General features: G+C 37.6%; 1 protein-coding gene across 3 annotated transcripts in view; it reads left to right on the top strand.

Annotated features, from left to right (window-relative positions):
- MTUS1 (microtubule associated tumor suppressor 1) overlaps positions 1 to 27,517 on the top strand; it is a 137,702-nt gene that overhangs the window by 70,961 nt on the left and 39,224 nt on the right. For 2 of the 3 annotated variants that reach the window (XM_004682350.2, XM_004682349.2), the window contains 2 exons: positions 7,973 to 8,107; positions 10,540 to 10,578. In XM_004682350.2, coding sequence (XP_004682407.2) covers positions 7,973 to 8,107; positions 10,540 to 10,578 — 174 coding nt within the window. Of the gene's footprint in view, positions 1 to 7,972; positions 8,108 to 10,539; positions 10,579 to 17,042; positions 17,410 to 27,517 lie in introns of those variants that run through there. The other variant, XM_004682352.2, reaches the window with a different exon arrangement.

Here is a 27,517-nt window from a genome sequence, read left to right as displayed (position 1 = left end):
TGTGCTTGTGGGCCCTCCCTGGTGGCGTAGCAGGTTAAAGCACTGCACTAAGAAGCTAAAGCCACTTCCGCATGAGTTTGATTCCTGCCCCGGAGGTGACCCACCTGGCGCGGCACACCTCCTAGCCCGCCCGCTGCACCCCTCAGCAGTGTACTTCATCAGTCAGCCTGTTCTCCTCCCCGCTGTCTGGTGAATCCTCTCACCCTATGCACCTCTGGCATGTACCCCAGCTCTGTATGCATCAATAAGTAAGTCTTAAAAAAAGAAAATGTGCTTGTGGAGAATAAGGCATTGAATGAATGACTGAAATAATGAGTTCATTTCTACCAGGTCTACAGCTGTTTCTGGCCTCCTATGGTAGTAAGTAGCTGAAGAGCAAACTTTAAGGGTATTGGACTATGTTGCTTAAAATTAACAGGGTTTTCTCTACGCGCTGTTCTGATTGTGAAGTTGTAGTGTGCATTCAGAAGGGTTTGCTTGTAACAGACAATTCTCTAACAATTTGAATAGGTGATGCATACAAGCACTGTTTTACGATTATAATCACTCTCTACTTCTTGCTTGTAAGTTGACTTTTAAAAACTGCCAAAACAGATTCTCTGATGTGCTCTGGGAGTACTGTGTCACCAAGGGATTTGTGACACTAGGAGCTGATACCTTCTGTAGTGCCGCCTAGCTAGCATTTTCCATTGACAACCATGTTGACTTGGCCACGGTTTCAGTACTGTGTCTGACACTCCTAAGGAGGTTGTAAAATGCTTTTGTCTGTCCCTTTTTGTCTTTCAACAAAGGGGTTTACCGTATACCCACAGAGCCTGTCTAGTGGTGATGTGTCCCTGTGCCGATTAAGCATTCAAATCAATGAGTCTCTTTCTTAGTTTGATTTGCTAGCTGGGTTAATCTGTTTTGTGTAGTGTCTTGGAGCTCACAGATTTTTTTCCCTCCGTTCTAATTCACTAAGAGCAAGCATGAGGGATATGAGAATGAACATGGCTGCAGTTTTTCCTGCTTAAGCTTGCTTTGATCCTTTTAAATGACTGTACCAGGAGGATTTCGCAGTTGTACAGAGACGGATATTTCTTCAAAAATATTTATCAATTCTACACTCACCCCACCGACTGGTTCAGAGAGACACTACGATGCTACCTTGTTGACATTGCTGATCCTGGGATCCTACAGCCTTTGTGTAATTCCTTTGTTAGCCACGTTTACTGGGAAAAGAAGTAGGTCGACGATTTCTGGTTTGATTCTTTTCTTTGAAAGCATGCCTAAATTTGCTCAGTAAATTGATTTGGCACCTCTTGATTGCTATATTTGTAACTTATAATTTGTTAGTTGTATTCTGGGGCATATTTGTATTTAAGTTGTGAATGAATCTATGTCAAGTCAATTTTATTTTTCTGTGTGTTGGGAACTTATAATAAATGTGATTCAGTAGCATTGTTTATATTGAAATGAAGTGACTTTATAATGAAAGATAATTTGATCTTATTTCTGATTAAATAACTAGTAATTTTTGTTAATGTAGCTTATAGTTGTAAGCATAGAAAAATACTAGAATACTTTTATTACTTTGCTCACTAAATTACATTATACCCAAAAATTATTTTAAAATGCATTCTTTCTATAAATTACCTTAAAATATGAAAAATCATTCTAAGATGACATTTTATCATTTTTGATAATGATGGGGTATGGCAGGAAATAATCTTTCAACCAGTATTTTAGTTCACATTGATAAACATTTGAATCCTTTTAAAGAATACTTTCTTGCTTTGTTCATTTCTTTGTGATATGATACTGTTAGTGGAATCATTTAAGAACTCTGAAATCACATAGTGCTGTGGTAAAATTAGCTTCTGATTTTTTTGATGCTTCAGAACCCTATAGACACCAAATAGACCCTATAACAACACCAAATTTTAAAATGACTGGACAATAAATCTCTAGAAGGGTCTGGCTGTGTGTTCTTTTATGCATAGTAAGCTAAAGTTATGATATTGATTTTCTTTTGCATATTAGCATGAAATATTAGAGTAATTTATCAAATGTGCTCATTTATAGAGACTGGAGGTAATAAGTTCTTCCATATTGAGCTAAAGCCCAATATTTAAGATTGGATAAAAAAATATATATATATTTAGGTTTCAAATGGAGTTGAAGGTTTAAGGATCATTGTGCAAGTGCAGAGGAAGTCTTGAGAGAGCATATAGTTTTGGCATGTAAGCAAATAGGAAGCCCTGGGGCTTCCTTCTCCTTCCAATTTGGCCATGAAAACATGTTTATTTTTGAGAGACAGATGGTGAGGGGAAATGTAAGAAATGCACACCAAAGCTATTTGCGCTCTCATGGAAGCAGGAGAACAACAGGAGTCTAAAGAAATGGAGCTTTCTTTCCTTTCACCTTAGTGTTGAGCACTGGTGGGGATGTCAAAAATAGAAAAGGGAATTCAACTTGGACTGACCCAGTTTTCCACTAACTCATGAGAAGTTGGACATCCTTTTGTTGTCTTAGCCTCAATATTCTCACCTGATTGTGTGGGAGGTGAATACTGCTGGTTATCTTCAGAATCCTGGCAGCAAAATGTTTTTTGACCACTTTTATTTTTTCACTACAAGGATGTAGTGTTTTGAATTGTTTGATTATGCTTATGAAAAGATTAGTCTTATTTAATCATATTAAGAGTAGTCTCTTTACTGTAAGATGACAAGTAGGTTCTGTGGCATCTGCCAATACTAGTCAGTTGGTAAGAATCACCTGGAGCAGTGTTGAGCGATTTTTCTAGGTTTACAGCATCCTGTGTTTGATTGGTAATGCATACAGTGGGCAGGGTGGGAAGAGGGTGGAAAAGCAAAATACACGCTGGACTACTTAAGAAAAAATATGCAGATTGGTATTAATTTTGTTTTATTCTTTGAGTGTTTTCCTAGCATATATAGAAGATGTTCAACTTTGTAATAACAAGAATAATTTTGGTTTTAGAATTTGAAAACTTAGACTTCACTAGTGATTTGATTTCAGGCCAGGTAGACAGATGATCTGGCACAGTAAGGAGTGCTGAGTAAATTCACCCAATACATGAAATGAACAGAATGCAGGCTTGTGTACACTGATAATTTAGCAGGAAAAACAAAACTAATGCTATCTAATGGTAGGGTGATGCATGAAATGTTAGTTTGCAAATAAAATTCTGTAACAACGAGAAGTTGTTCTCTCCTAGGGAAACCTCTGGTAGGTCTTCTCTGAGAATATCTCCTCATTCTCTCTTTAGCACACAGTTCTGTCTTCCTCTGACCTGCTTCCTTCCTCCCCCTTTCTACTTGAACCAGATTTTGACAACAGGAAATGAAAATAGGATTCCAGAAAACCTATCATTCTGGTATAATTGAGATAACCAGGACAATCCAGAAATTGTATATTGGAACTGGCTGATAACTTGGTAGCTACATGTGGCATTTCTATACTGGAGCAACAGTGCAGCTCACTGAGGGGCCCTGGTCCCGACAACACTGTGCAGGAGAGTTCTCAGGATGTCTTGGTGGGCTGAGTACCGTCACCCTTACTGGAGGCCTTTGGCAGCCTCTGCTTCCATAGCTGATGTTCACATCCTCTTGTTGTATACAGGGAGGCAAGTGAAGTAATTGAGCATAGCCTGGAGGGGCCAAGTCAGCACCAGAACTCTGATATTGATTCCGCTCTATTTCTGGAAACTGTGATCTTTCTTTTATTATATGGGAACTTTGCCATTGAAATATTCGCTTAAAATATCTCTGGGTGAGGGAAAATCTAGATAGCAGCAGGAAAGGATACCTGACCTGTGCTCTCAAGCTAGGAACTGAAATAGAGGGCAGGAGAAATACTTAGAGAGCCTCATGCTTCACAGTAATACTCATCCTGCAATTTGGGGCTTCCTGGAAAGCAGTGGGTCAGCTTAGAGTGTTTATAAAATCGAGAAAGTACAAGTGGTGATCATAAAAGTATGCACAGCTCAACAGAGATTGTCCCCATCACTGGTAAAGGGGGAAGAGAGTGAAGGTAGGAAGTATGCACAAAAGATAACCATAGCATATAAAAAATCATATAATTAATCATGTATAAATGTGTGTGTGTGTGTGTGTGTGTGTGTGTGTGTGTGTGTGTGTACATACATGCGTCAGACTCCAAAATTTACTCCTGACTATGGATTTTTTACCTGCATGCTACAGAGTAGATCTGGGACTGTTCTGTTGAGCCTGAGGAGAGGCCTTGAGACAGTTTGTTTCCAGGACAACAGCATCTGTGTGTGACAGCCCAGGGATTGGAGTATTATGCTTCGTGAGACATGTGTCTTGCTTTAGTGAGGTCTTTGTACTGAGTTCTTTGGTCACTGAAGGTCTTATGTTTACAGCTTAGAAATGAAAAAGCATGAATTTAGAATTAGAATTTTTATTAGGTCTATAAACTAACCTCTATAATTTTTTGAAATCTGAATAGGTAGCTTAATTTTTTTTTATGTCATTTTTAAATGTTTCAGAAAAGTAAGATAAAAGTGCAGATTACAACTATATAGGGCTAAGACTCTTCTAACACATCATTTACTTCCTTTCTTGGACTTTTACTTAGTAAAAACTGAAAGGCTATGTAAAATTCAATACCTATGAATATCTAAAAGTGTACACTATGAAATTTTGCTTCTCTTGTTTCCAGGCTGTGATGTTATTCCCCCAACCATCTTTCAGAATACTGAGTTTTTCTGTAGTGGTGTGTCCAGTATTGTCATTTCTATTAACTTTCTGCCAAAGCTGAGAAAATAGTCTCTAGATTCTGAAGAAGACAATTGGAAAGAAGGTTAGGACACTGTCAGAAACACTTGTCAGTAGGAGGGCAGGCTTTAGTGATTTGACCGACTGTTGATATGTTCCCTGGGCACAGGAAGAATTAACAAATAGCTGCTTCTAGAGAGACTTGATGTCCATCAAGAATGTGTATTTTCAGGGTCTAAATATTACATCTACAGGCACTGTTGTAGGATTTGGGATGGTTTAACCAAATGAAAAGTTTCTAGCTGTCTTCAAAGTTACTATGTACTTGTAAATAAGGTAGCCATTTCACACTTTTCTAAAGTGAGAGTTGATGTAGCTTCCACCTAGGTTTCATAGTTCTTTTGTCTGGTCTAGTAATTAGATTGGCATTAGGGCAATTAACAGGAAATAGATAATTTTAAGTGTGTGTCTAGGGGACCCTACAAAGAGGTTCCCTGAGAGTCACGCAGTTGGTATTTATAGACATTCTGAAGTAGGAAGAAGGGGATAGGGGTAGGGACTTCAGAGGGCGTGGGGAGACAATTTACAGAAAGTTGAGACAAGCAAAATGTTTGGTATACAAATGTTTTCCATGTTACACAGAGAGAAAAGGGCTTAGAGAGGAATTTGAACCAACAGGCCTGGCTAATTACCTCCAGCTTGCCATACCCAGTTATATTTTATTTTTGTAGTTATCTCTGATGATAACCTCCCTTCTTGAAACAGGCCCCTCCTGTTCTAAGTTCCTATAGGCCATTAGGAGGAGGTAAAGATATACTTCTGTCTGCTCTTTCTTAAAAAATATCCTTATGCCAACAGACATATAGGGTAGCAAATTTTGTTCCCCCAAAGTAATAAAGAAATTTATGATTATAAGTGTAGATTAGAATAGAGTTGGGTACTTAGAATTGGGTGCCAAATATTGTTAGAAACAATGCCAATCTGTGCTGGGTGGGGGGGCTGGGAACCAGGCAGTGGATGAAGCTCTAGATTTTCCCTGTGGTGACACTAACATGCCAGTGCCTTGTGTGGCTAGCAAGAGGAGAGAGATAAAGGGCTAACTTTATGGCAAGGGAGAACCAGATAACAAACATTTTCCAAGTATTTTTGTTTGGATTTTTTTCACCATGGCTATAGAGAGAAAAGGACAGCGTTCTATGTTTACACTCCTGAGTGTTGTGTAACACAATAATCTTAGGTAGAACAAAACAGTTATTGTTAAAGTTCTTTGTAAGAACATACTTCTGGACAGTGCACATTTTCAATGATGATTCAGTTATGAAGAAATAAAAGGAAAAATATGAATATAGAATGACTTCTTTATGGACATGCTAATTTTTTTTCTTAAATTCATTATTGCTGCTACTGCCTTTTTTTTTTTTTTTAAGATTTATTTATTTGTGCATACAGAGCTGGGGTACAGGCCAGAGGCTCAGGGGCGGTGAGAGGCTTCACCGGAGACAGAGTGAGGAGCAGAACAGGCAGATCTACAAAGTACACTGCTGAGAGGAGCAGCGGGCAGGTCAGGAGAGGTCTGCCACACCATGTGGTCACCTCCGGGGCAGGTGGGAATCGAACTCATGTGGAAGTGGCTTTAGCTTTGCAGTGCTGTGCTTTAACCTGCTGCGCCACCAGGGAGTGCCTGCTACTGCCTTTTTTAAAAAAATAAACAATAAAAGTTGAAACATTAAAAAATGTTTTTACCTTTGAATGTCAGTATAGCTTTCAAACCTTTTCTCTAGTGTTCTTGCTAGTTAAAGGATTTTAAAATGTAGATTTTCCCTGTGGCAAACAGTACAATAAATTATTGGTGATGATTCCTGAAGTAGCCACAAAGTCCATCTTGCCATACCATAGCTGAAGAACACTTTCATAAGACCTCATTGAAGATCAAGGACACCCCCAATAGGAAAATATGTTCTCATTTGGGATGCAGAGAGCTGGAAATGAGCTCTGTTCTCAGTTTCCCTTATGCTCCTTCCTGTCCTAAGTACAAGTAAAAATTGTATGTATACTATAGAGATTGTGGCTCCCTTTTATTCCTGTGGGGAGCCATCACTGAAACGAGGAAAGTTAGGGTTCAGGAAGAAGCTAGGTGAAAGTGGTCAATGCAGTTGTCTTATGTAGCTGAAAGATGCTTTGTTTTTTGATGCCAAGGAATTTAGTCATATTGGGGAAAGCACTAAAAATAAGTAAGATAGCTGCTGAAGTCCTTGTTAATAGTTTTTCTATGGTTTCAGATTATGGTTCTGGTAGAAGATTAGCAAGTTATAAATTATCTCTATTATTTTGTAAAGCTCTTTGTTTATTCTGAAATGTCTTTGTCATATGATATGCTAAGATTGTCTTTCCAATCCCAGTGCAGAAAGAGAAGTAAAATCAGAGACTGTAGCAAAGTCAAAGATGCCCTTTTCAGAACACATTGACATAGTATACCTCCAGTATTATATTTAGTCATTTAATTCTTCCCTCTCACTATTACCCTGACATTTTCCCCTGGGAAATATTTTAAGTCATCTTCTGTGAGAGTCCCTTTGCCTAGTTAATTTTAGTAAACTCAATTACATTACAGCCTAAGCAAAGATGGTTACTATCGAAATCCCCTCGACCTTTCTTTCTTAGGCAGTTCTGTTAGTACCTAGCAATTTTTATGGGGTGGGGGGTGGTTGGAAATGACATGCCTGTTCATGAAAGAATAAAGTTGTCATATTTTAGCTTTAGGACTAAAGCACCTTTATTCCAAGGCAGATGTTGCAGTTCTAACTCTATAGTAGAGGAAGATTAAAACCAGATATCATCCTTGTGGCTACTAAGGAGTCTGTGTCCTGATCTCACATCTCTAACAAAACTGGCTGCCTGGACTCTGCCTTGTCCTAATGGAGATAGAAGTGCTTCGCAGTTGCCCTTGGGCATACTTGTTACATAGCATGCAAGGCCATATCCATTATGGCTCAGCTTTTATCTGGGATGAAATCTGGGCTAAGATGTGTGGTCATTCTGGTTATAGTGTTTACTTTGTATCCTTGAGAACAGGAAATACTAAGATCCATCTTTGTATTTGCAACATACAATAATGCCTGGCTTAGTATAGACTCCTACTGAGACGTGATGATTCAAGATGGAAGAGTAAGTTGTGGAAGATACTACTTATTTATCTATAAAGTAAAATGTGCTTTTCTGTTTTATTACAGCTGGTAATGCTGCTGTCATTAAGTATGAAGAAAAACCCCCCAAGCCAGCATTTCAAAATGGTTCTTCAGGATCCCTGTATTTGAAGCCTTTGGTACACAGAGCTCAAGCACACTTGCTCAAGACTCCCCCAAAAGGTATGGTCCTTGCTGTGGATAGAAAAGAGAACACAAGTCCTTGGCTATAAAAAATTAAAATTTGACAGTTTATGGTGTATTTAATAATTACTTTTAAAACATATTGAATAAAGTCATGTAATACACTCTTAACCCAGGAGAGCCATTCTTGCTTTGAGAGTCAGGAGGTACAATAGTTAGGACCTGATACACATAAATGGGCAGATAGAACAAAGGCCTAAGAAGAGAAGAAGTCACATTAGAGTTGCATTACTCTAAGTAGTGCTCTAGAGTAATGTGATAGAAACATATAGTTTATTTCCCACCTTGGTCCAAACAATGTTCTTTTTTCTATTATCACTTCATCTTTGTATTAACCCAGTTTGTAATAACCATGGTTATGGAGAATAACTTTCAGGTTACAGAAAGTGTGTGGTGTATGTTCAGTAAGGAATCTTTAAATGGTTGTGTCACAATGGATCTGAAGCACATTAAGTATTCCTTTAGGTTAGTGAATAAAATTAAGTTAGTGAATTGCTCGTGAAAAATAATTCTGAATGACCTATAGCTAATATAGCAGAAAGTCTGAGACACGCAGAAGCATAGTCTTCCTTCATTCCATTTAACCACTAGTGAATGTTACATTTCCTCCATTTTTTCACAGATGATGGTTTTGTTTTTCTTCAAGAAAACTTGGTGGATAGTCTATATACTCTCCTATGTCTTTATTAATGAATGGGGCATCTTTTTAAATGAAGTCTGCCACTGCTTGCCCCAATACCTTGGTTCCTTGACACTTTCTGACTTTTACTATGGTACATTATCCTTAGATAATATCTTTGAATGGGAACTTTGTTCAGTGCCTCAGATTCTAATTCCATGAAGATCCCTGAAAGAGGAATCACTGGTTTTAAATGTATGAATCTTCTTTAAATTGCTAATAGTGGCCCTCCCTGGTGGTGCAACGGCTTAGGGCACAGCACTGCAAGCTAGCAGCAGCCACTTCAGTGTGAGTTGGATCCCCAGCCAGCCTGAGAGGTGACTGACATGATGCATCAGACCTCTCCTGTGTCCTCAGTGCTCCTCTCTGAGCACTGTTTACTTTGTCAGTCTGACTGTCCTGCTCCCCACTCTGTCTCTGGTGAATCCTCTCACTGCCCCTGTACCTCTGGCCTGTAGCCCGGCTCTATATGCATAAATAAATAAATTTAAAAAAATAAAATGCTAATATGTCACTAAATAACTTTCCAGAAAGGTGTCAGTCTCGCCCAGTAGTGACAGTGTCTCTGCAGCCATCCGTGTGTGTGTGTGTGTGTGTGTGTGTAAGATTATTGTGCTAATTTGAGGTTGTTTGCCCAGTGAATGTTTATCGATACTTTCTCTTTTCCACTGAATTAGAGAAAATTGTGATAAACATTGGCATGAAGAGTTTTCATTGTGCCAGTAGCTTTGCATCTCCAAGGTCTTCAATTTCTGAAACATCAAATACTCTCTTGCTGGAATGACATCAGTGTGTGACTCTGTGCCTTTTGTTAATTATGATAAAACCCCATAATACACATACACACCAATAACTGGAAAGAAACACTGGCAGACTCTGATACTAAAACAACTTCTAGAGAATTAGGATTTCATGATTTCACTGATAATTTTATAAAGCAGGAAACTCCAGTGTAAAACCACTCACTACTGACTTTGTAAGCTTTTGTATCACAGAAGTTCTACTAAATTGGGAATTAAGGCTGTCCACATAGAACAGCCACATATTTTAAGAGGTATCTGTACCACAGAGAATGTGACAGCTGTTAAAACTAGTCATTTGGAGATGATTATGCCCTAGAAATTACTATCTTGTGGCAAGTAGAAACAATTGTACTTTTCTTCTGTTAACTTTGTAGCTCTAAACCTATTACCCTCTTTGACTTGTGTGTGGGGGGAGGGTTAGTTTTATTTATATACAATTTTGCCAATTATATATAGCTTTGATGATTTGGTGTCTATTTGTTTATGAGAGGATTCCTCCTGGTTGCATTTTAAGCAACCTTTTCCTTCATAGCTGAACAGCAGGTGAACTGGATTTACTCCGGCTGTTTGAGAAATCATACACTTAGGACTATGTTTTATCAAGTCAGCACTGGGGTAATATCCTGCGTGCATTCAGTATTAAAATTTTAATTTCTGTTTGAACACATATTGTAATTTGTCCTGTTAAATTGAAAAAAATTAATTTGTGAAGATTAATTCACCTCACTTTTAGGCTATCATTTTGATGTTATTTGGAATATAATTTTATTAATATTCTTAATAATTACACCTCAGTATTTATCATCCAGAACTTCAGATTTAGGTGTTAATAGATTGATTTTGGGGGGAAAAAAGCTCTTTAAGTGACTTGTTTTTGTGATATGTCAAATAAAGCATACATATATTTTATAAATCCTTTTATATTTTAGGTCCTTCAAGAAAAACTCTATTTACAGCTTTGAATTCAGGTAAGAGATGACCATGTTAAATATAGAGAAAAATATTTTGTGTGTGTCTTTTCACTCTTATGCTTATGCCAAATTTCATTTTTGTGGCATAACCTAGGGTAGCATAGAATTAAAACTTAGCATGATTGACAAGCTGTCTAACACACGAGTGATGTTAATAATAGATAAGGAATGATGTGTTTTTTTCCAAATGTGGCTTAAATGAAGAGAGCCTACTTTTTCCAAGATTAAATACTTTTAAAATTGGATAATCTTTAATTATTTAGTAATGTCAAAACCAGGTGTTAGCACCTTTGAATAGTTTGGCAGCACGCGTCTTTGTGTTCTTATTTACACTTCTGTGGGGTCTACTGCCATCTGTCTGCATTTGTAGCCTCACCCATTGGAACCACAACTTGGAATCAAAAACCTGTGTTATTAGCTGTAGATGACATAACAAATGCACTCACTGCAATTCCTTTATTTTATCTCTATGTGAGCAGGGCTCATAACACCTATAGTTTCTTAGAGTTAAAGACAGTTATACGGCTTCTAAATGCGCAGCTGACTAGAACAGCAAGTCAAAAGACAGAAAGACACTGTTATCTCACACTGATTACAGACTGTCTAGTGTGGTGACCATGCTGTGTACCGGTGATGCTGTGGTGCTCAAAAGGAACAAGTGCCTTGTCCTCAGGAAGCTTATAGAACCAAGAATTGCACTCCCTCTCCCCCATCCAAAAAAAAAAAAAAGCCATGGAATCACAGTATTTTAGAAAGGAAAGCTTTGTGTTCTGTGTGAGCCCAGGGGAAGGGAAGTGGCCTAGAGAGGAAGCCTCAGCAGGAGGCACACATTTGTGAGAATGCTGTATGTAGATAATAGAGAAAATAAGGTGGACAGTGGCTAATATCCTTGATGCTTCCCATGTTTATGTTTACTTTCCTTAGCTTAAAAAGGCAGGAGCATGTGAGGGAATTTTACCACAACTAAAAGTTTTTAAAGCTAGAGAAGATTTGACATTACAGAGTAAATTCTAATTTTATGGTATTGATTTGCACTTCCCTGATGGTTTTATGATGGTGAATACTTTTCTTGTCTTAAGCTTGGCTATTTGGGGAAATGTCTACTCAAGTTCTTTGCCCATTTTTTTGAGCTACTTGTATTGTTGTTGAATTGTAGAAATTCTTTGTCTATTCTGAATACTACTGCATTATAATATTTCTGAATATTACTGTTCTATTCTAAAACATATGATTTGCAAATATATTTCCCATTCTGTGAGTTACTGTTTTACTTTCTTGAGTGTGCTCTTTGAAACACATTTTTAATTTTAATGAAGTTCACTTTATTTTTTTCTTCTAGGGTATTAGCCACTGTCCACCTTATTTTCTCTATTATCGACATATTTTGTCATTATATCTAAAAAAACCATTGATAAAAGGTCATAAAGAATACTTGTGTTTTCTTTGAAATATTTGATACTTTCTTGATTCATTTTTAGTTAATTTTTGTATATGATATAGGAGATCCAGCTTCACATTCTGCATGTTAGATAGCCAGATTCCGCAGCACCAGACATTGAAAACACTGTTCTTTCCCTCAGTGATATTTCATGGTACCTTTGTTAACCATAGTTGGCTGTGAAAGTGAGGATTTATTTCTGGACTCTCAAGCCTATTCCAAGATCTGCAAGTCTACTTTACCACCACCACAATGTCTTAAATGCTGTCTGTAGGTTTTAAAATAGGGAAGTGTGACCCTTTTAACTTGTATTTAACTTTCATGACGGTTTTGGCTATTCTTGGTGACATAAGAGGTTTCGGGTTAGCTTGCCAATTTCTAAAAAAAAAGTCAGCTGGTTTTTGATAGAGATTTCTTGGAACCTATAATATGAAATGTAGATCATTTCCATCTTTACAATATTAGGTACTCTGGATGAATGTGAGGTAGCTTTCAGTTATCTGTCTTTTGTTTTTTGACCAATATTTTGTAGTTCTCAAAAATACAAATTTTGCAGTTCTCTTGGCAAGTACTGGTTTGTGATTTTCTGGTTTGGAGGCTGCTATTCATAATGGTCACAGGACAAGGGCTGACTAAATGAACCTAATATAACTTTTAATCTCAAAGGTTATTGTGAAAGGGACTTTGTTGCCATTTTGCAGCCAGAACTGACATGGGTTTGACTGCTGATGTGTAACTGATATTACTGCCAACAGTCTTACCTCCTATTTTGGGGCCCTCCAAAACATAATTTCTTACAATCCCATGATTCTCCTTCGGAGGCTCTGTTCATAACATTGAAGCCAAGTTACTAAATTAGCTCCATAAAATTCAACAAATTTCCCAACAATCCATTGATGATGATCTTTCTCATTTGTCGAACTTGCTAACCCATGTACATAGTGGGCAGGCTTCTCTACAAACTCCTTTTTTCTCCTCATCTGCCTAGGCTGACAGCGCTGCCTCTACACCTGTCACATCAAATCGCCAATGAGCCGTGCCGATTTACCAGAGTACTCTTCACTTTTCTTCCCTCCCTTCCACCCATGTAATAGGAAGGGGGGACATGTGAGTTCCTCTGAGCTGGCCACTTAGGGGCAACTGTGACCTATTTGCTATCTGCAAATCTCAGCAGAGCATTCCTTGGCTACCTGTGGAGTATAGCCCGTATCAAGGGGGCAGGGGCAGGCCACTGTTGACCTGTTACCCAGCTGTCTCTATGGCAGCCTCGGGATAATTCTGCCTGTGATAACATCATACTTTGCTGATGCAATATCTCTTGACACATGGTCACGAGGTCCCCTTCCCTTGTAAAACTTTGCCCCCCATTCCTGTCCCACCCTCCGGTCCCTGTTCCTCAGACCACTGTCACCTCATCAGCTTCTGCTAGCCTGAATGCCTTCAATAAATGGCACAAGAACTTCTCAAGTAGCAGAGTCTTGCCTTGCAAGCGTGCTCCACAACTGTTGTGTCCCTCATCACCGTCCTGTGCAAAAAGTCAACAAAGTTCCTGTTGCAATAAAAAAGGTTTTCAGAATGAAAACAATTCCTGGTTAAGAGGCATAAGATATGGAAAATGTTAATCATGTTGTGGTTTTATTTACAAAGCCTTTACTCATGGGGTAGAAAATGGGGTAGGTGACAGGATTCAAGAATGCCTGTTTCCAAGTAACCGTTCATAATCAGTGTTTTAAGAGTTGCAGTGGGAAAGAGAGGCATATAAATTGCAATTTATTCTAGTTACGTGATGTTTTCCAAAAATCATAACATGGCTTTGAAAGTTTTTGTAGTTGGTGGTTAGTTGTTACCATGAGTGGGACTAGTCTGGTGAAAATGAGCTGGCTAAGGAAAAGTCAGTGAATTTATTGGCTTTTGGAGGAACAGTTTTGATGCTAAGAAGTGGTATCCAAACATCCAGTTATTTGGAATAATATAGTTGAGGTTAATTTTCATTTTCTGTGCAGTTGAAATGATCTCTAAGGTTTATGCTGGCTAAAATAGTCTGTGGTTGAAAATAATCTTAATTTGCTTGATCCAAGAAGACACTGCCTCCACATGCAAAAATTTGAGCAATAAAGTTTAACTGTCCATGCTATGAGACTCTTTTTCTTTGAGACTTATCTTAAACAACAGTGAATATTAACCTTCATTATTGTGGTTTGCTAAATTTTAAAATGTTTAACAAGTAGAAGTTAAGACGTCACTCCTTAGAGCTTATAAAACCATATTTTAAATTTAGATAGCTGCCTTGCCATTTAACATGTAATAATCATTTTAATGACTATTTCACTTACTATAAGCAGCACAATTTACTTCCTCTTAAATATTTGGGTTACTTCTGTGTCATAATCACAGATTATAACAAACATCTTTGTAACTACACTTTAAAAATTTGGGTAAATTTCTTGTGATAGATTCTTAATAATAGTGTAAGTTATTCAAAGCATTCATTCATATATATATATATATTTATATACACACACACACATACATATATGTGTGTGTGTGTGTGTGTGTGTGTTTGTGTGTAGAGCTTCACTCAAATAACAGATTATTCTCCAAAAGCTTCAGTTTATACTATGACTTTTAACATAAAATGGTGTTGGCTTCACCATACTGTGGTCAACATTGGGTACTAGTTTTTAAATTGGTGACTGATGTTAGTGAAATAGATGAAAATTTTACTGGTTTAACCTCTGGTCCGTTATTTTGAAAACAGTCCCATTGTCTCATAAGAGTAGCAGAAAGAATGAACTTTCACATATTGCTTTAGTCTTGGTCTTGCTGCATTCTGTTTGTTTCTTGACTTTGGGCTGGCTGGTAAACTTCTCCAAATCTCCAATTTTTCATTTGGGGTATGGTATGTTTGGGGGATAATTCCCCAGTATGGAACAATTTTGAATTGTAACAGAATTGTTCTATCAAAAGCTCTAAAATGATACTTGCTTCTTCTGCTTAGGTAGTGATGTTGGCAACCCATTCCAGTGACTTTGAGAATTCTTTTCCAGGAAGTTGAGTTATTTTAAATCATTAGAATAAGTAGAAGAAAAACACTGATTGTCAAGAACCATCCTCATGGGGTCTAGCTAGCATAATTTATTTAAGGATTATGATGCCATGAGATTCTACCCAACATCGACTCTAAATAAAACTTGGCTTATTCTTTATAAAAATGTCATGCATACCACATACTATTATTACCTTAGTTCTGCCACGTATTAAAGTTGCTGGGGATACCAAAGCACCAGAGTTGTGCTAGATGCCACCAGGGGGCAGGCAATGTTTGGGAAAGAACTGCAACCCAGCCTGAGCTGTTAGTCTCACCTAGCTCACCTTTTCTATGTAGCTTCCTGTTCAAACAGTAACTGCCCCTTCTAACTTTTGACTTTCCTTCTGACTGACTTTATTCTTGCACTTCCTTTGTTCTTCTGTTTAAAAACATCGTTAGCAACATTTCTTTCTTATATATGTAGTATTGTTTAGTATAGTTGCAGTAAAATTTTTGTTGACTGTGATGAATTAGTGGCATATTGCTAATTTCTCCTGGGTGGTCTACATGAAAGGCTTTCCCTTTAACCAGGATAATTTGGAGTTTGGTTATTACATATACAAAAACTAAAACAAACTCCTGTATGGGATGGTTTTATGCCTATTTTTAATATGGATATTTAACTTTGTTTTCTATGATTGTTATCTTTTAAGAATTTTTTGAAGGGGCAAGACAGAAGTGGTTATGGCTTACTAATGTGCAGGATCTAGACAAGTGTTTCTAAGTAACAGTGAAAAGGAAATACCTGAATGTAATTTTTCTTGAATCTTTATTTCTTTGGTTATTTGTGTTTTAGTTGCTATGGGTACAGTGTGTTTACTAAGTCCATTGTCTGTGAATGAACTAGTTCTATCTTTCCCAGAATTAACTCTTGACAGGTTGTTGGATTTGTCTCTCTTGTTGACAACTTCTGAAATGACAGACTGAAGGCTGAGTGAAGAGGAAGTAGGAATCAAAATTTCCTTTCCTGTCTATGTCCTTCCCTCTTTATGCCCTCCATATTCTACTTCCAAAAGAGTAACTGTTTCCTGCACATTTTAATAGCATTTAACAGGGTTCTTTATGGCTAAAATTTCTACATTTATTTTTGTTATACTGAGTCTTTTTCTTTTCAGAAGGTTGGAAACACTCATAGGTCATTTTTTGCACATTGTTATGCTTTTTAAGATTAAAAATATGAAAAGTTTATGCTACTTCTGGTTTATTACTAGTTTTACTTACTGTCAGTGTGATTGTCTCATTCATATTTTTACCTTTAAACTTTTTGGGGTTTTGCTACCTTATAGAGTACTTTTACAAATGGCTTGACTGAAATAAACTTAATAGATGTCAATAAAAGATACCCATAATCACTTCCTATCCCCATGTTCCTTATTAAAGCATCACTTTTTTTTTATTACAAAGTTTATTTTTTAAAGCATCACTTTTAAGAGACTGCCTGCTTTTGTATAAATTTAATTGGTCAAGCAGTGTCATTATCCTTTGAAAACTGCCTGACTCATTTTTTTTCTTTTATATTTTATAGCACTTTTAAAAGTTTATCCAAGATAGCAGGTTTATATCTAGGTTTACATGTAAGTTATCTGGGCGGGGGTGGGGGGTGGGGGGATGCTCAATGCTGTCAGTGCAAATGTAAGGAAATATGTAAAAAGCAGGTCACAGATTATTTTAATGAACTCTTTAGTTTTTTCTAATTACCAAATAAATATTAAACACTTGAATAATTCTTCCCACAGTGATTATTTAAGTAGTGATAGAATGTGTTATACCACTGGTTGTTCTGCAAAGCTCCTAAGACTACGGTCCATATTCTCCTCCCCTTGGCCATCTCTGATGAAAACCATAACAACCCATGAGCATGTACAGTGATGTAATTCAGAGGCTGCTTACTGCTGGAGCGATTAAGCGGAGGTTTCATTCGGAGGAAGAGCATTGTTTTGGCAACATCTGGGAGTGAAAACGGAAGCCAGAAGCACTCGAGGGCTCTGGGCTTTTCTCTTGTGTGTGTGTGTGTGTGTGTGTGTGTGTGTGTGTGTGGTGGAATGGCACTTACTCTGTAGGCGTGTTTTCCCTCGCTGTATTTCTCAGCCTCCAGGAGTGCTGAGTTTAAAAAGACAGCATGTGATAGATAGTCCATGGAAGCTGTTTCTTCTGTGAAATCTTTCCACCTGCTCTGAAGACATGTTGTTGTCTCCCAAATTCTCCTTGTCTACCATTCACGTACGACTGACTGCCAAAGGATTGCTTCGGAACCTCCGGCTTCCGTCAGGATTTAGGAGAAGCTCTGTTATCTTCCATACAGGTTTGTCTTGCATAGATGTCTGTTTAGTGTTGCACGGGGGACATCTTGATTAACTGGCAGATGTTTGTCAGAAAATGTCTAAGGAGACAGATAATGAGCAGGAGGGACTTTCTACTGAGAGAATTGCTAAGTTTGTGAAGATCAGTTTCTCCTGTGTTTCACGGAGGTTGTATGGTACAGTCAACTGTTGGCAAGCAGATGTGTGCTTGGTTTGTTTATAGAATCCAGAATTGTTGCCTGGGTGCTCCCTGGCTCTTCTCTCTGACACCAGCCCAATCTGTCAAATTCAGTGCCCTTAAATTTTATTTTAATTCGATGATTTTAGAAAGAGGCTGTAGGTAGGTTAAGAAGAGTATTTCTTTACCTTTAAGAAGGAAGTGAAATGTGAGGGTTTCTTAGTTTTTCATTATGTGGTTTCTCACTGAGATGATGGTAGTTTAGTTTAATACATTCAAAAATTCCCTATTCTAAGCATTTCTGAAATAAAGTATTGTGATGGTTGTGGCAAATAATAATCAGTGCACCACAAATTAAGTTTTCCAAGATTCATACTGAAAATGCTTACAATTACAATTGTCTTCTATTTATTCTTATATCTGCTTTTTATTTCCTGTGCCTAAGATGGGGGTAAGTTAAGGCTACATTTTAGGCATACATAAACCTGTGTGTCTACTTTTAAGGGATTTGGTTGCCTCACTACTTCTTGTTCTACATGATATCTGCAACTATGGCAAATAAAGCCATTTTATTTATAGAAAAGCTAAGGTGCTGTTATATTTGGGTTTGGCTGGCTTTATGTTAACGATGGTAGAATTGTCTGAGTATGGACGTAGCATATATTTCTCCTGTCGCATAGGCATGTCAACCCTGATGTGTCTTTGTTTGTCACTTGGCTCATCTCTCTCCCTAGTGTTTTCAAAGGATTGTTTGTAGTTTTCCCCCGAGGCCTCTCCCTTCTCTGTGGGTTAATTCTCATTTTTTCCAGTGCCTCTTCCTCATGTTTCATAATTCCCCTTGACCTGTCACTCAAGTGTGCCCGCCTTTCCATCTTGGGCTGAGCTGACAACACAAGGTAAATGAGATAAGTTAGGAGGTACATTGTGGCTCTTCCTTGCCCCGCCTAAATGCCACTGTCTTTTTTTTTTTTTTAACATTAAAAAATAAAAAGGTTCAAAAAAGGATGTAATGTATTAGCCACAATTTGTGTGATTCAAAAATAGCTCTAAGTAGTTTTTGAATTTTATCTTTTTAAAATAATGCATTCCATGCTTCAAGTGAAAATGCAAAAATCAGCACAGAAGGTTTTACAGTTCCCACAGCCCCTTTCTTCCCCAGCCCCTGCCCCCTCCACTGAGGCATGTATATCCTGGTAATAATTTTCTTATCAAATGTGAGACTGTGGAGACCTTCTGTAGGCTGTTGTTGCACATAAATGGAAGTACACGACATATGTTCTTCTATCCCCCCACCGCCCTTTATAAAAGTTAATGTCTTAGATTTTCCACATTTATTCATGTCTATGACAGCCATATAATATCCACTTGTTTGGTAAATCATAATTTATTTAACCAGCCTTCTAGAATTTAAAAAAAACAGGTATTACCAGATTTTGACTGATAGTGGTAGTTTAGGTACATTTTATTTTCTGAATTTACATAAATTTTGTGAAATATTTGTTTGATCAGTTTTTGATCTAGATTATGCTTAAACGTGCCCTTGTCCACTTTATTTTTCTACTAGTAAGTTGTAGGTCTGAAGAAGAGAATTTTCCTAAGGACACACAGTCAGTGGCAGAGATAAGACTAAGTCTGAGACCTCTTGTTTACAAATTTTACAGATTTTCCTGACTGTAAATTAAGGTGAGAGTTTTGTGTGTAGGAAGTATTATTTAATTTTCCAAAAGATATGATTCTACTTACCCTCTAGTAAGTCTCCTGTGAGTTTATCCATATTGCATAACTATAAGGTCTGAGAAATGTTTGAATAAGAGGGATATTGAAGTTATTGCATTGATTCTTCTCCATGTGGACTGTAAGCAGTACCTTGTGTTCATGGTGTGGGTTACCTTGGTGGTAGTGGTGTTGACATGGAGCCCAAGAGTCTGCGGTGGCAGCATTAGTTCTGCTGGTCACCAAATGGAAGACCTTTTTCACTTAACCATACAGGGCTTCAGAGTAAAGGAAGCAAGAGATAATTGAAACTCAAAATCTGTGAATTTTATGGCTAAGGATTTCAATGTATGGATGTATTACTGGAACCTAAAAATGCATCCTACTTAAATCTCTCCATGCCAGCCAAACTCAGTTAATACTCCTGTTTTGTTTTTTTAATGATGCTCATGTTTTTCCCCTTAGTGTTATCAAACCTGTCACCTTTGAATCATTGTTCTTTCCTCATTTACCTATAGCTCCTTTGTTGTGAGACTAAGACCGTCCATTAAAGTGTCTGTTTTTTTTTTAAACCCTCTGCCACTACTCTAGTTCAGGCTTTATTATTAAGTTGAAACTTTTAATTGCTCTTCTTTTTTTTTTTTTAAAGATTTATTTATTTATTCATACAAAACTGGGGTACAGGCCAGAGATACGGAGGGTGAGAGGATTCACCAGAGACAGAGCGGGAAGCAGAACAGGCAGATCAATGAAGTACACTGCTGAGGGGAGCAGCGGGCGGGCCAGGAGAGGTCTGCCACGCCATGTGGTCACCCCCGGGGCAGGCGGGGATCGAACTCATGCGGAAGTGGCCTCAGTCTCTCAGTGCAGTGCTTTAACCCGCTGCACCACCAGGGAGGGCCAAATTGCTCTTCTTTTAAGCTAAAAATAATCAGGTATTGAGAACAATATACCTGTCAATACTTTGGGGAATTTGAAGGTGGTCTCTACCACCAGCTTTTCCCCTGCTTCCAAATGGTCTTACACATTGCAGGACTACTTCAGACATTTCATAAATAAATATCTATTAAGCATGCACTAGATTCCCAACATAACACCAGCTGCTAACAACATAACCAGTTTTAGGGCCTTGCCTTGACGCAGCCAATAGTGTGACAGAGGGAAGCACACCTGGAGCTGGAGTATCATGTGATCATGGTGGGCATGGGCTAGACACGCAAGCAGCTCTTAGCAGGTGGGGCTAACTTTATCCACATCTTTCAGAAGTGTCACTAAGTGGGGACCTCAAGACATATGGAACTAGACAGGAAGCAAAAAGTGTTCCTAGAAGAGAAAATAATAACATGCGAAAACCTGGTGGTGAGAGAGAATGATTCCTTCAAGGGAGTGAAAGTGTTGTGACATATCTAAGGGTGGAGCATTGTGACTGCCAAGTGTAGGGGCCCATGACCCTAGGTCCTGACTTCCGGAACGCTGCGCTTTGGCACAGCATGTTGTCAATCCACATGTAATTTCCTCTGTAAGTAACAGTGGGGAGGGGAAATGAGCAAAATGCCAGAGTGAGTCATGTTGCAGGATGTAAACATGGAGGAAGATCAAGGGCTTACATCTTCTAAGAAGTGACTTCACAGAGTGGCCAAAGTGCAAGTCTATACCGTATCTTAATTTTTCTTGCTCATTATTCAGCCGAGACTGTTTCAGGATTTGATTCAACATACTCATTCCAATGTTATGAGTCAGTGGAAGGAAACGAATCTTGTAGGGAGAAATTTTCCTTGTTGTTTTTCTGGGGCTACCTGTATTTTTTAAAATTGTTGTAATACTAGTTTACAAAACTGTATATGGCTCAGGATCACATCCTTTCAGATCTACACCCAAATCCAAGGCACCGTTGTCATCCACCGCAGTCCACTGGGCTCACTGCACACCTTGTGTTCCATTTTCCTATCCCTAGTGGTAGCCACAATTCTACAGAGTTCTAGGTTTTATTATTGCTATGGTTTGTGTGACCCTCTATTTTGTTTCTCTGTAATTGACATTATCTAATATTTATCTATCTCCTCACTTACTTCACATAGCATATTTCTCTCCACTTCCACCTGTTTTTTTTTTAATTTATTGCCCATACATGTTGTTGCAAATGGCTCAGTTCATTTTTTTTTTTTTCATAGCTGAGGATTGATTCGATTGTGCATTTATACCATATGTTCTTAATTCAGTCATTTGGTCCTTGGGCACTTTCACTGTTCCCATAACTTGGCAATTGAAAATAGGGCTTCAGGAATGCATATAACACTTTGAATTAGTGTTTTTGCATACCTAGGAGAGGAATTGTTCTATCTTGTGATATATCTACTTTTAACATTTTGAGAAATCTCATCACTATTTTCCATAGGAGACACACCAGTTTCAACACTTGGTTCTGGTTTTATTGAGATAGGCCTTTCTCACAGGTGTGATACAGCATCTCTTTGTGGTTTTGATTTGCATTTTTCTGATAAGTACAGATGAGCATATTTCATGTGCTTCTTTTCCATATGTATATCTTCCTTGTAGGTGCCTATTTAGCTCTGCTGCCCCATTTTTGATTGGGTTGATTTCTTGTTGAGTTTTGAGTCTTTGTGGATCCTGGATATCAGCCCCTTGTCAGTAGGGTGTTTTCACTTTACTGTTATTGTCATTCACTGTGCAGAAACTTGTTAGTTTAATGTATTCCCCCCTCTTTTTTTTTTTTTCATTTTGTTTCCCTTGCTATCTCCTTAGACCTCATGAAAGTCAATATTGTAGAGTTTTGCTTGTTTTCTTCTATGTACCATTAGCTTTGGACTTATATTCAGGTCTAATTTATTTGAGTTAATTTTTGTGTATGATGTAAGATAGTGATCTAGTTTCATTTTGCTAATAGCAGTCCAGTTTTTCCAGCATCATTTACTGATGAAATTTTCCTTTATCCAGTGTACGCTTTTGGGGACTTTGTCATCCTTTACTGTCTAATTGTGGGCCTCTCAATTCCATTTGATCGGTCTGTATGTCTTTTTAAAATTCCAGCAACATACTATACAGGTTACTGTAGGTTTGATAGTTTGAAGTCTGGGAATGTGATATGGCCATTTTTCTTTTTTCTTGATCAGGATTGCTTTGACTATGCAGAAACGTTTGTAATTTCATATAAATTTCAATAATGCTGTTGGAACCTTGGTAGGAATTACAATGAATTTGTATATTGCTTTGGGTAAAGGGGCCATTTTAACAATGTTCAGTTCTTCCTAGTCAATGAGAATGGATTCTTTTCCTTGTTAATCTTTCCTTTTGTTGATGTGGTGAATTATATTGTGTCCTATTTCTTTTTAAAATGTCTTATATTTCATTGTATTAAGTCCTTAACCATCTTTCTTAAGTGTACTCTTAAGTATTTTATTCTTTTAAATGCAGTTTTAGGATAGGATTGTTTTTCTTGATTTCTTTCTCTTCAAGTTTATCGTTTGCATAGAAGAGCAACTATGCTTAGTTTTGTAATCTGCTCCTTCACTGGTACACTGTTTTTTTGTAATTTTTTTTTTTTAGTGGAGTCTTTAGGCTTTTCTATGTATATTATCATGTCTTCTGCAATAATTTTACCTCTTCTTTCCCAATTTGGATTCCTTTTGACCCTGTTTCCTGCCTAACCGCTAGTCATGGCTTCCAATATTATGTTGGTAAATAGTGGTAAAAGTTAACTTCCTTGTCATTTACCTGATCGTAGAGGTAAAACTTTCAATTTTTCACCATTGAATATGATGTTAGCTGTGAGTTTATCATATGTGGTCTCTATTTTTTGAGGAGTTTTAATCACAAATGAATGTTGAATCTATTAAATGCTTCCTCTGCATCTATAGGTACGATCATATGATGTTAATCTTTCCTTTTGTTGATGCGGTGAATTATATTGATCCTTATTTGGATGTTAAATCACCTTTGTATCTCTGGAATAAATACCACTTGTCTTGAAGTATGACACTTTGGTTTGCTAAAAATTTGTTGAGGATTTTTGCATATATTTTCATCAGGGATATTTGTAGGTTTTCTTTTTTTAAAAGATTTATTTATGCATGCAGAACTGGGGTACAAGCCAGAGGTGTAGGGGGTGAGAGAATTCACCAGAGACAGAGTGGGGAGCAGAACAGGCAGATCAATGAAGTACCCTGCTAACAGGAGAAGTGGGTAAGACAGGAGAGGTCTGCCACGCCATGCAGATCACCTCCCTGGCCAAGGAGCTAATTCATGCTAAAGCAGATGCGTCTAACTCATAGTGCTGCACTTTAACCCATTGCACCACCAGGCAGGGCCCAATACTTGTAGCTTTTTGGTGTGTATCTGCTTTTGGTATCAGAGTAATGTTGAATTTTTGGACAAGTTTGGTAAAGATAGGTTTTAGTTCACTATTGAAAGTTTGATAGAACTCATTAGTGAAACTGGCCTTGGGCTTTTATTTTTTTTGGGGGGGAGACTATTTATTATATTAATTATAAAGAATATCAATTTGAGCCACAGAGCTAATTGGATTCAAGTGAAGGCATTTCATTACACTAAGAAACTGATTTTTTTTTTTTGCTAAGTTTGATTAAAAGTAATTACTTTGGCAAATTGCTGGGGGCAGGGTAGAGGAACAGTAAAAGTATTAATAGAAAAAATATTTTCAGTTTCATTTACTTAAAGCACTAAGGGAACCATTTTGACTGGATGTTTAATGATGCTTAGTGAATGCATTTTTTAAGTTAGAATGAAAGTCATCAAATTGTGTTGTGTTTAGTATTCATTTGAGCTGTCAAGTAGAGTGCCGTTAGCTGCAAATAGCAGACAGGTTAACCAAAAGCAGCTTATATGTCTCACCTGAGAAGTTCTGATGTTGTTCAGTGGCTTAGCTAGTGTGTCAGGCTCAACATGTGCTCATTTTTCAGCCCTTTTCCTCTTGACTGTTGCCTCATGATCTCACAATGGCTGCTCCAGGCAGGAAAAAAGTAATAGGGAAGAGGTGGTGCCCAGTCACTGAAGTTTACATCTCATTAGCTAAATCTCAGTCGCATGGCTCTCTCTGCCTGCAAAGGAGGATGGGACATTGAGTGTTTGTCTTCTCCAGTCTCTCTGCTGCACTCAGGTATGGGGGGAGGGGTAGAAGCTTCTATCAGTGTCTGCCACAGAGAAGGCAAAAGAGTTATTTCTCAAAAGAAGACAGTGGCGACTTTCAAATAAGTGTGTCTCTTAACTAGTTGAATCTTGCAACAAACTTTGTGTTTACTGTTAGGATGTGAATATTTTAGGTAATGGGCGCCTATTTTGCAATCACTTCAAGTAAGTACGTTCAGGGTCTTTTGTTTGAATGTATACGTTAATAGTTGATTTTTATCTCCAAAGTTCCAATGTATAAAATAATACATTGAAGAAAAAGGTAAATTTGTGGGTGGTTTTTGTGTATAATGTATTAACAAAAGCCTAAAAAATTTACTAGTAAAGAATTTATGAACGTGTTAAATAAACTTCCATTTCTCTTGCATTTCTCATAGCACAAAAGGTAGAAGTCAATGAAACCATGTAGGATCACTTCCATAAACAACACGTAGATGGAAATACTGAGAATGTATTTGTTGGTAGAGAATCACTATAAATGAAATAATATAGGTTGTGGTACTTTTTCTTAGCTCTAAGGCATGTTTTACAGCTAAAACAAAATTAACAGTGTGTATACCTTGATTTTTTTTTTCATATTTTTCTCATTTTTGAATTTTCTTACATGATTGTCCACTTTTGTACAGCATTTGCTTTCTCCCTTCAGGTGTAGGCCCTGTCCATATCGCACTCTCACGCCATCTGCGAGCCAGCACCATAGTCCCTTGTGCTTTTCCCACTTGTTTTGCTCTTTCTTCCCCCTCCCCTGCTGTGTGCCTCAGATCCTTAGTGTAACTGCTTATTTTCTTGGGTATAGAGACCAGTGTAGCTTAAATGTATCAATATTAAACATTTTTCTACATTTGAGATAGGTGATTTTGGGCTATTTTAGCTCCAGAACGTCCTTCTTATAAACATCAGCAATTATTTGGGGGGAAAATACAATGAATAAAGCTTTCTTTGGGATGAGAAATTTGCCTTTTTTCTGAGTTTCTCTGCTTCTAGACACTTCTCTCCTAAATTGCTTTCCCTTCGCTGGTCAGCATTTTAAAAATGATGCTCTTTTTTATAAGAGGTGACTTAGACATTCTTAATGCTGAAGGTTTTCAGTAGCTATTTTAAATAGCTTCTACTGTAACATAGTTTATTGTCTGGTATATACTGTAAGGATGCTTTTGACCCTTTGGTGTATTTGGGGGATCCAATTCCCCTACTCAGGTTCGTGTCAGCTGTGCCTTCACTTAGCCATGCTGCTTTGCAGTGGAGAGGAGCGGGGCCCTGTTGGACAAAGGACACGTGACAGCAACATGCAATGATGGTTCAGGACACCACCTGTGGCTGAGGCGTGGTGACCCCCTGGGACCCAGCCTCGGTTGCACAGCAGTGGTGATACCCCCTCAACTGGCTAGCTCAAGATGTAAAGGGACAGAGAGACAAAATTTTAAATCCCAGATAGTAAATGTTCAGGCTGTGCAATTGGTAGGAGGAGGCCTTGCAAACTTTTTGCATGTTTTGATTCATAGCCTGTTCCTGGGGCTCTGGTCTTCCATATGTTGAGTTAAAAAGAACACACCTTGTTGGCTTAGTGTCATCTTCACTGAAATCACACATGCCAGTTGTTACGAACAGGCTTTGTAGTGCTGAACTAGTAAAATAGGTAGGTCCACATGCTCATTAAGACAGACTGAAAAGGCCCACATGAAGGTCAGTGTTTAATAACAAAGCCAGTGCTGGTAACTGCTGTCTAGTGAGATGGCACCTTGCTGGTCACAGCGGGAACTTGGTGGAGTTGTGTTATTGCTTTGCTGTGCTCTGAGAAAAGACTTACTCAATTTGCGCCTGTGTAGTGTGAACAAGAATAACAATAGATACTTGTTTCTAACTTATTAAAAATAACTAAAATTCAATTTAATAATTTAAACTAAGAATGCATATTTTTCCTGTATGGAAATTTATATTTTTAGCAAAACTTTTGTTTCTTAAATAAAAATATATATTTTTGGAATAAAAATATATATCTTTAAAGATTTATTTATGCACACAGAACTGGGGTACAGGCCAGAGGTGCAGGGACGGTGAGAGGATTCACCAGAGACAGAAAGGGGAGCAGAACAGGCTGACTAAGGAAGTACACAGCTGAGGGGAGCAGCAGGCGTGTCAGGAGAGATCTGCCATGCCATGTGGTTCACCTCCAGGGCGGGGATCGAACTCATGCTGAAGTGGCTTTAGCTTCTTAATGCTGTGCTTTAATCCTCTGTGCCACCAGGGAGGGCTCGGAATAAAAATATTTTATTTAGCATCTTCAGAATTTTTTATGATAAAGCCTAAAATTATAATACTGTGAATCTTTTTCATATGTTCCATTTTTATGTAATTTTTATAATCTTGAAACAAATTCATAAACTTTGGATGTTTTTTTAGAAAATAATTGAGGGAAGCAGTAGCTTCTTAAAGTAGTTATGAATGTAGTGAATTTCCTACTATAAAGTATACTTTATAGTGAAGTAATTTACTTTTAGAAACTTTAGCAATCTGACTTTTTTCTTTTTTTTTTTTCTGGTCAGCTACATGGAAAATGTTTGCTAGATATCAATATTTCAGAAATAATTTTGTAAGAATATCCTGAGGTAGGAGTTTTTATCCTTAATTTTAAATTATAAAACATTTTTACATACACTGCAAGGCACTGCAGAAAAATTCTAACAATAGAATAAGGTAAAATTTAAAATGCTTAAATATCTTAAAATTCCCCAGTTCCAAAGTGTTCCCCAGTTCCAAAGGGTGAAGTAATTTTAAAAGCCTAAACATTCTGCTTTGTGAGTTTGAAATGTTCCATATTAAGCAAATGTCATACCTCCTTAACAATAGAAAGATAGCTCTGTGGTGCTTAAACTACTATTACTAAGTAAGTCTTTGAGTAAATAGTGAAATAGCACCAAAAATTTTATATAAAATCAAACTAATGATAACATGAAAACTTTGAAAATGTCTTAATTGCATAGATTACCATGGATTCACTTTTCCATTGACACAGAAATGTTTGTTAAAACTCGTGTGATAGGGGCCCTCCCTGGTGG

Source organism: Condylura cristata, unplaced genomic scaffold (genome assembly GCF_000260355.1).
Source record: "Condylura cristata isolate star-nosed mole 26May11 unplaced genomic scaffold, ConCri1.0 scaffold00014, whole genome shotgun sequence".
Classification (NCBI taxonomy): Eukaryota; Metazoa; Chordata; class Mammalia; order Eulipotyphla; family Talpidae; genus Condylura; species Condylura cristata.
Note: the sequence above shows the minus strand (reverse complement) of the source record. Positions and strands in the feature narration are given on the sequence as shown.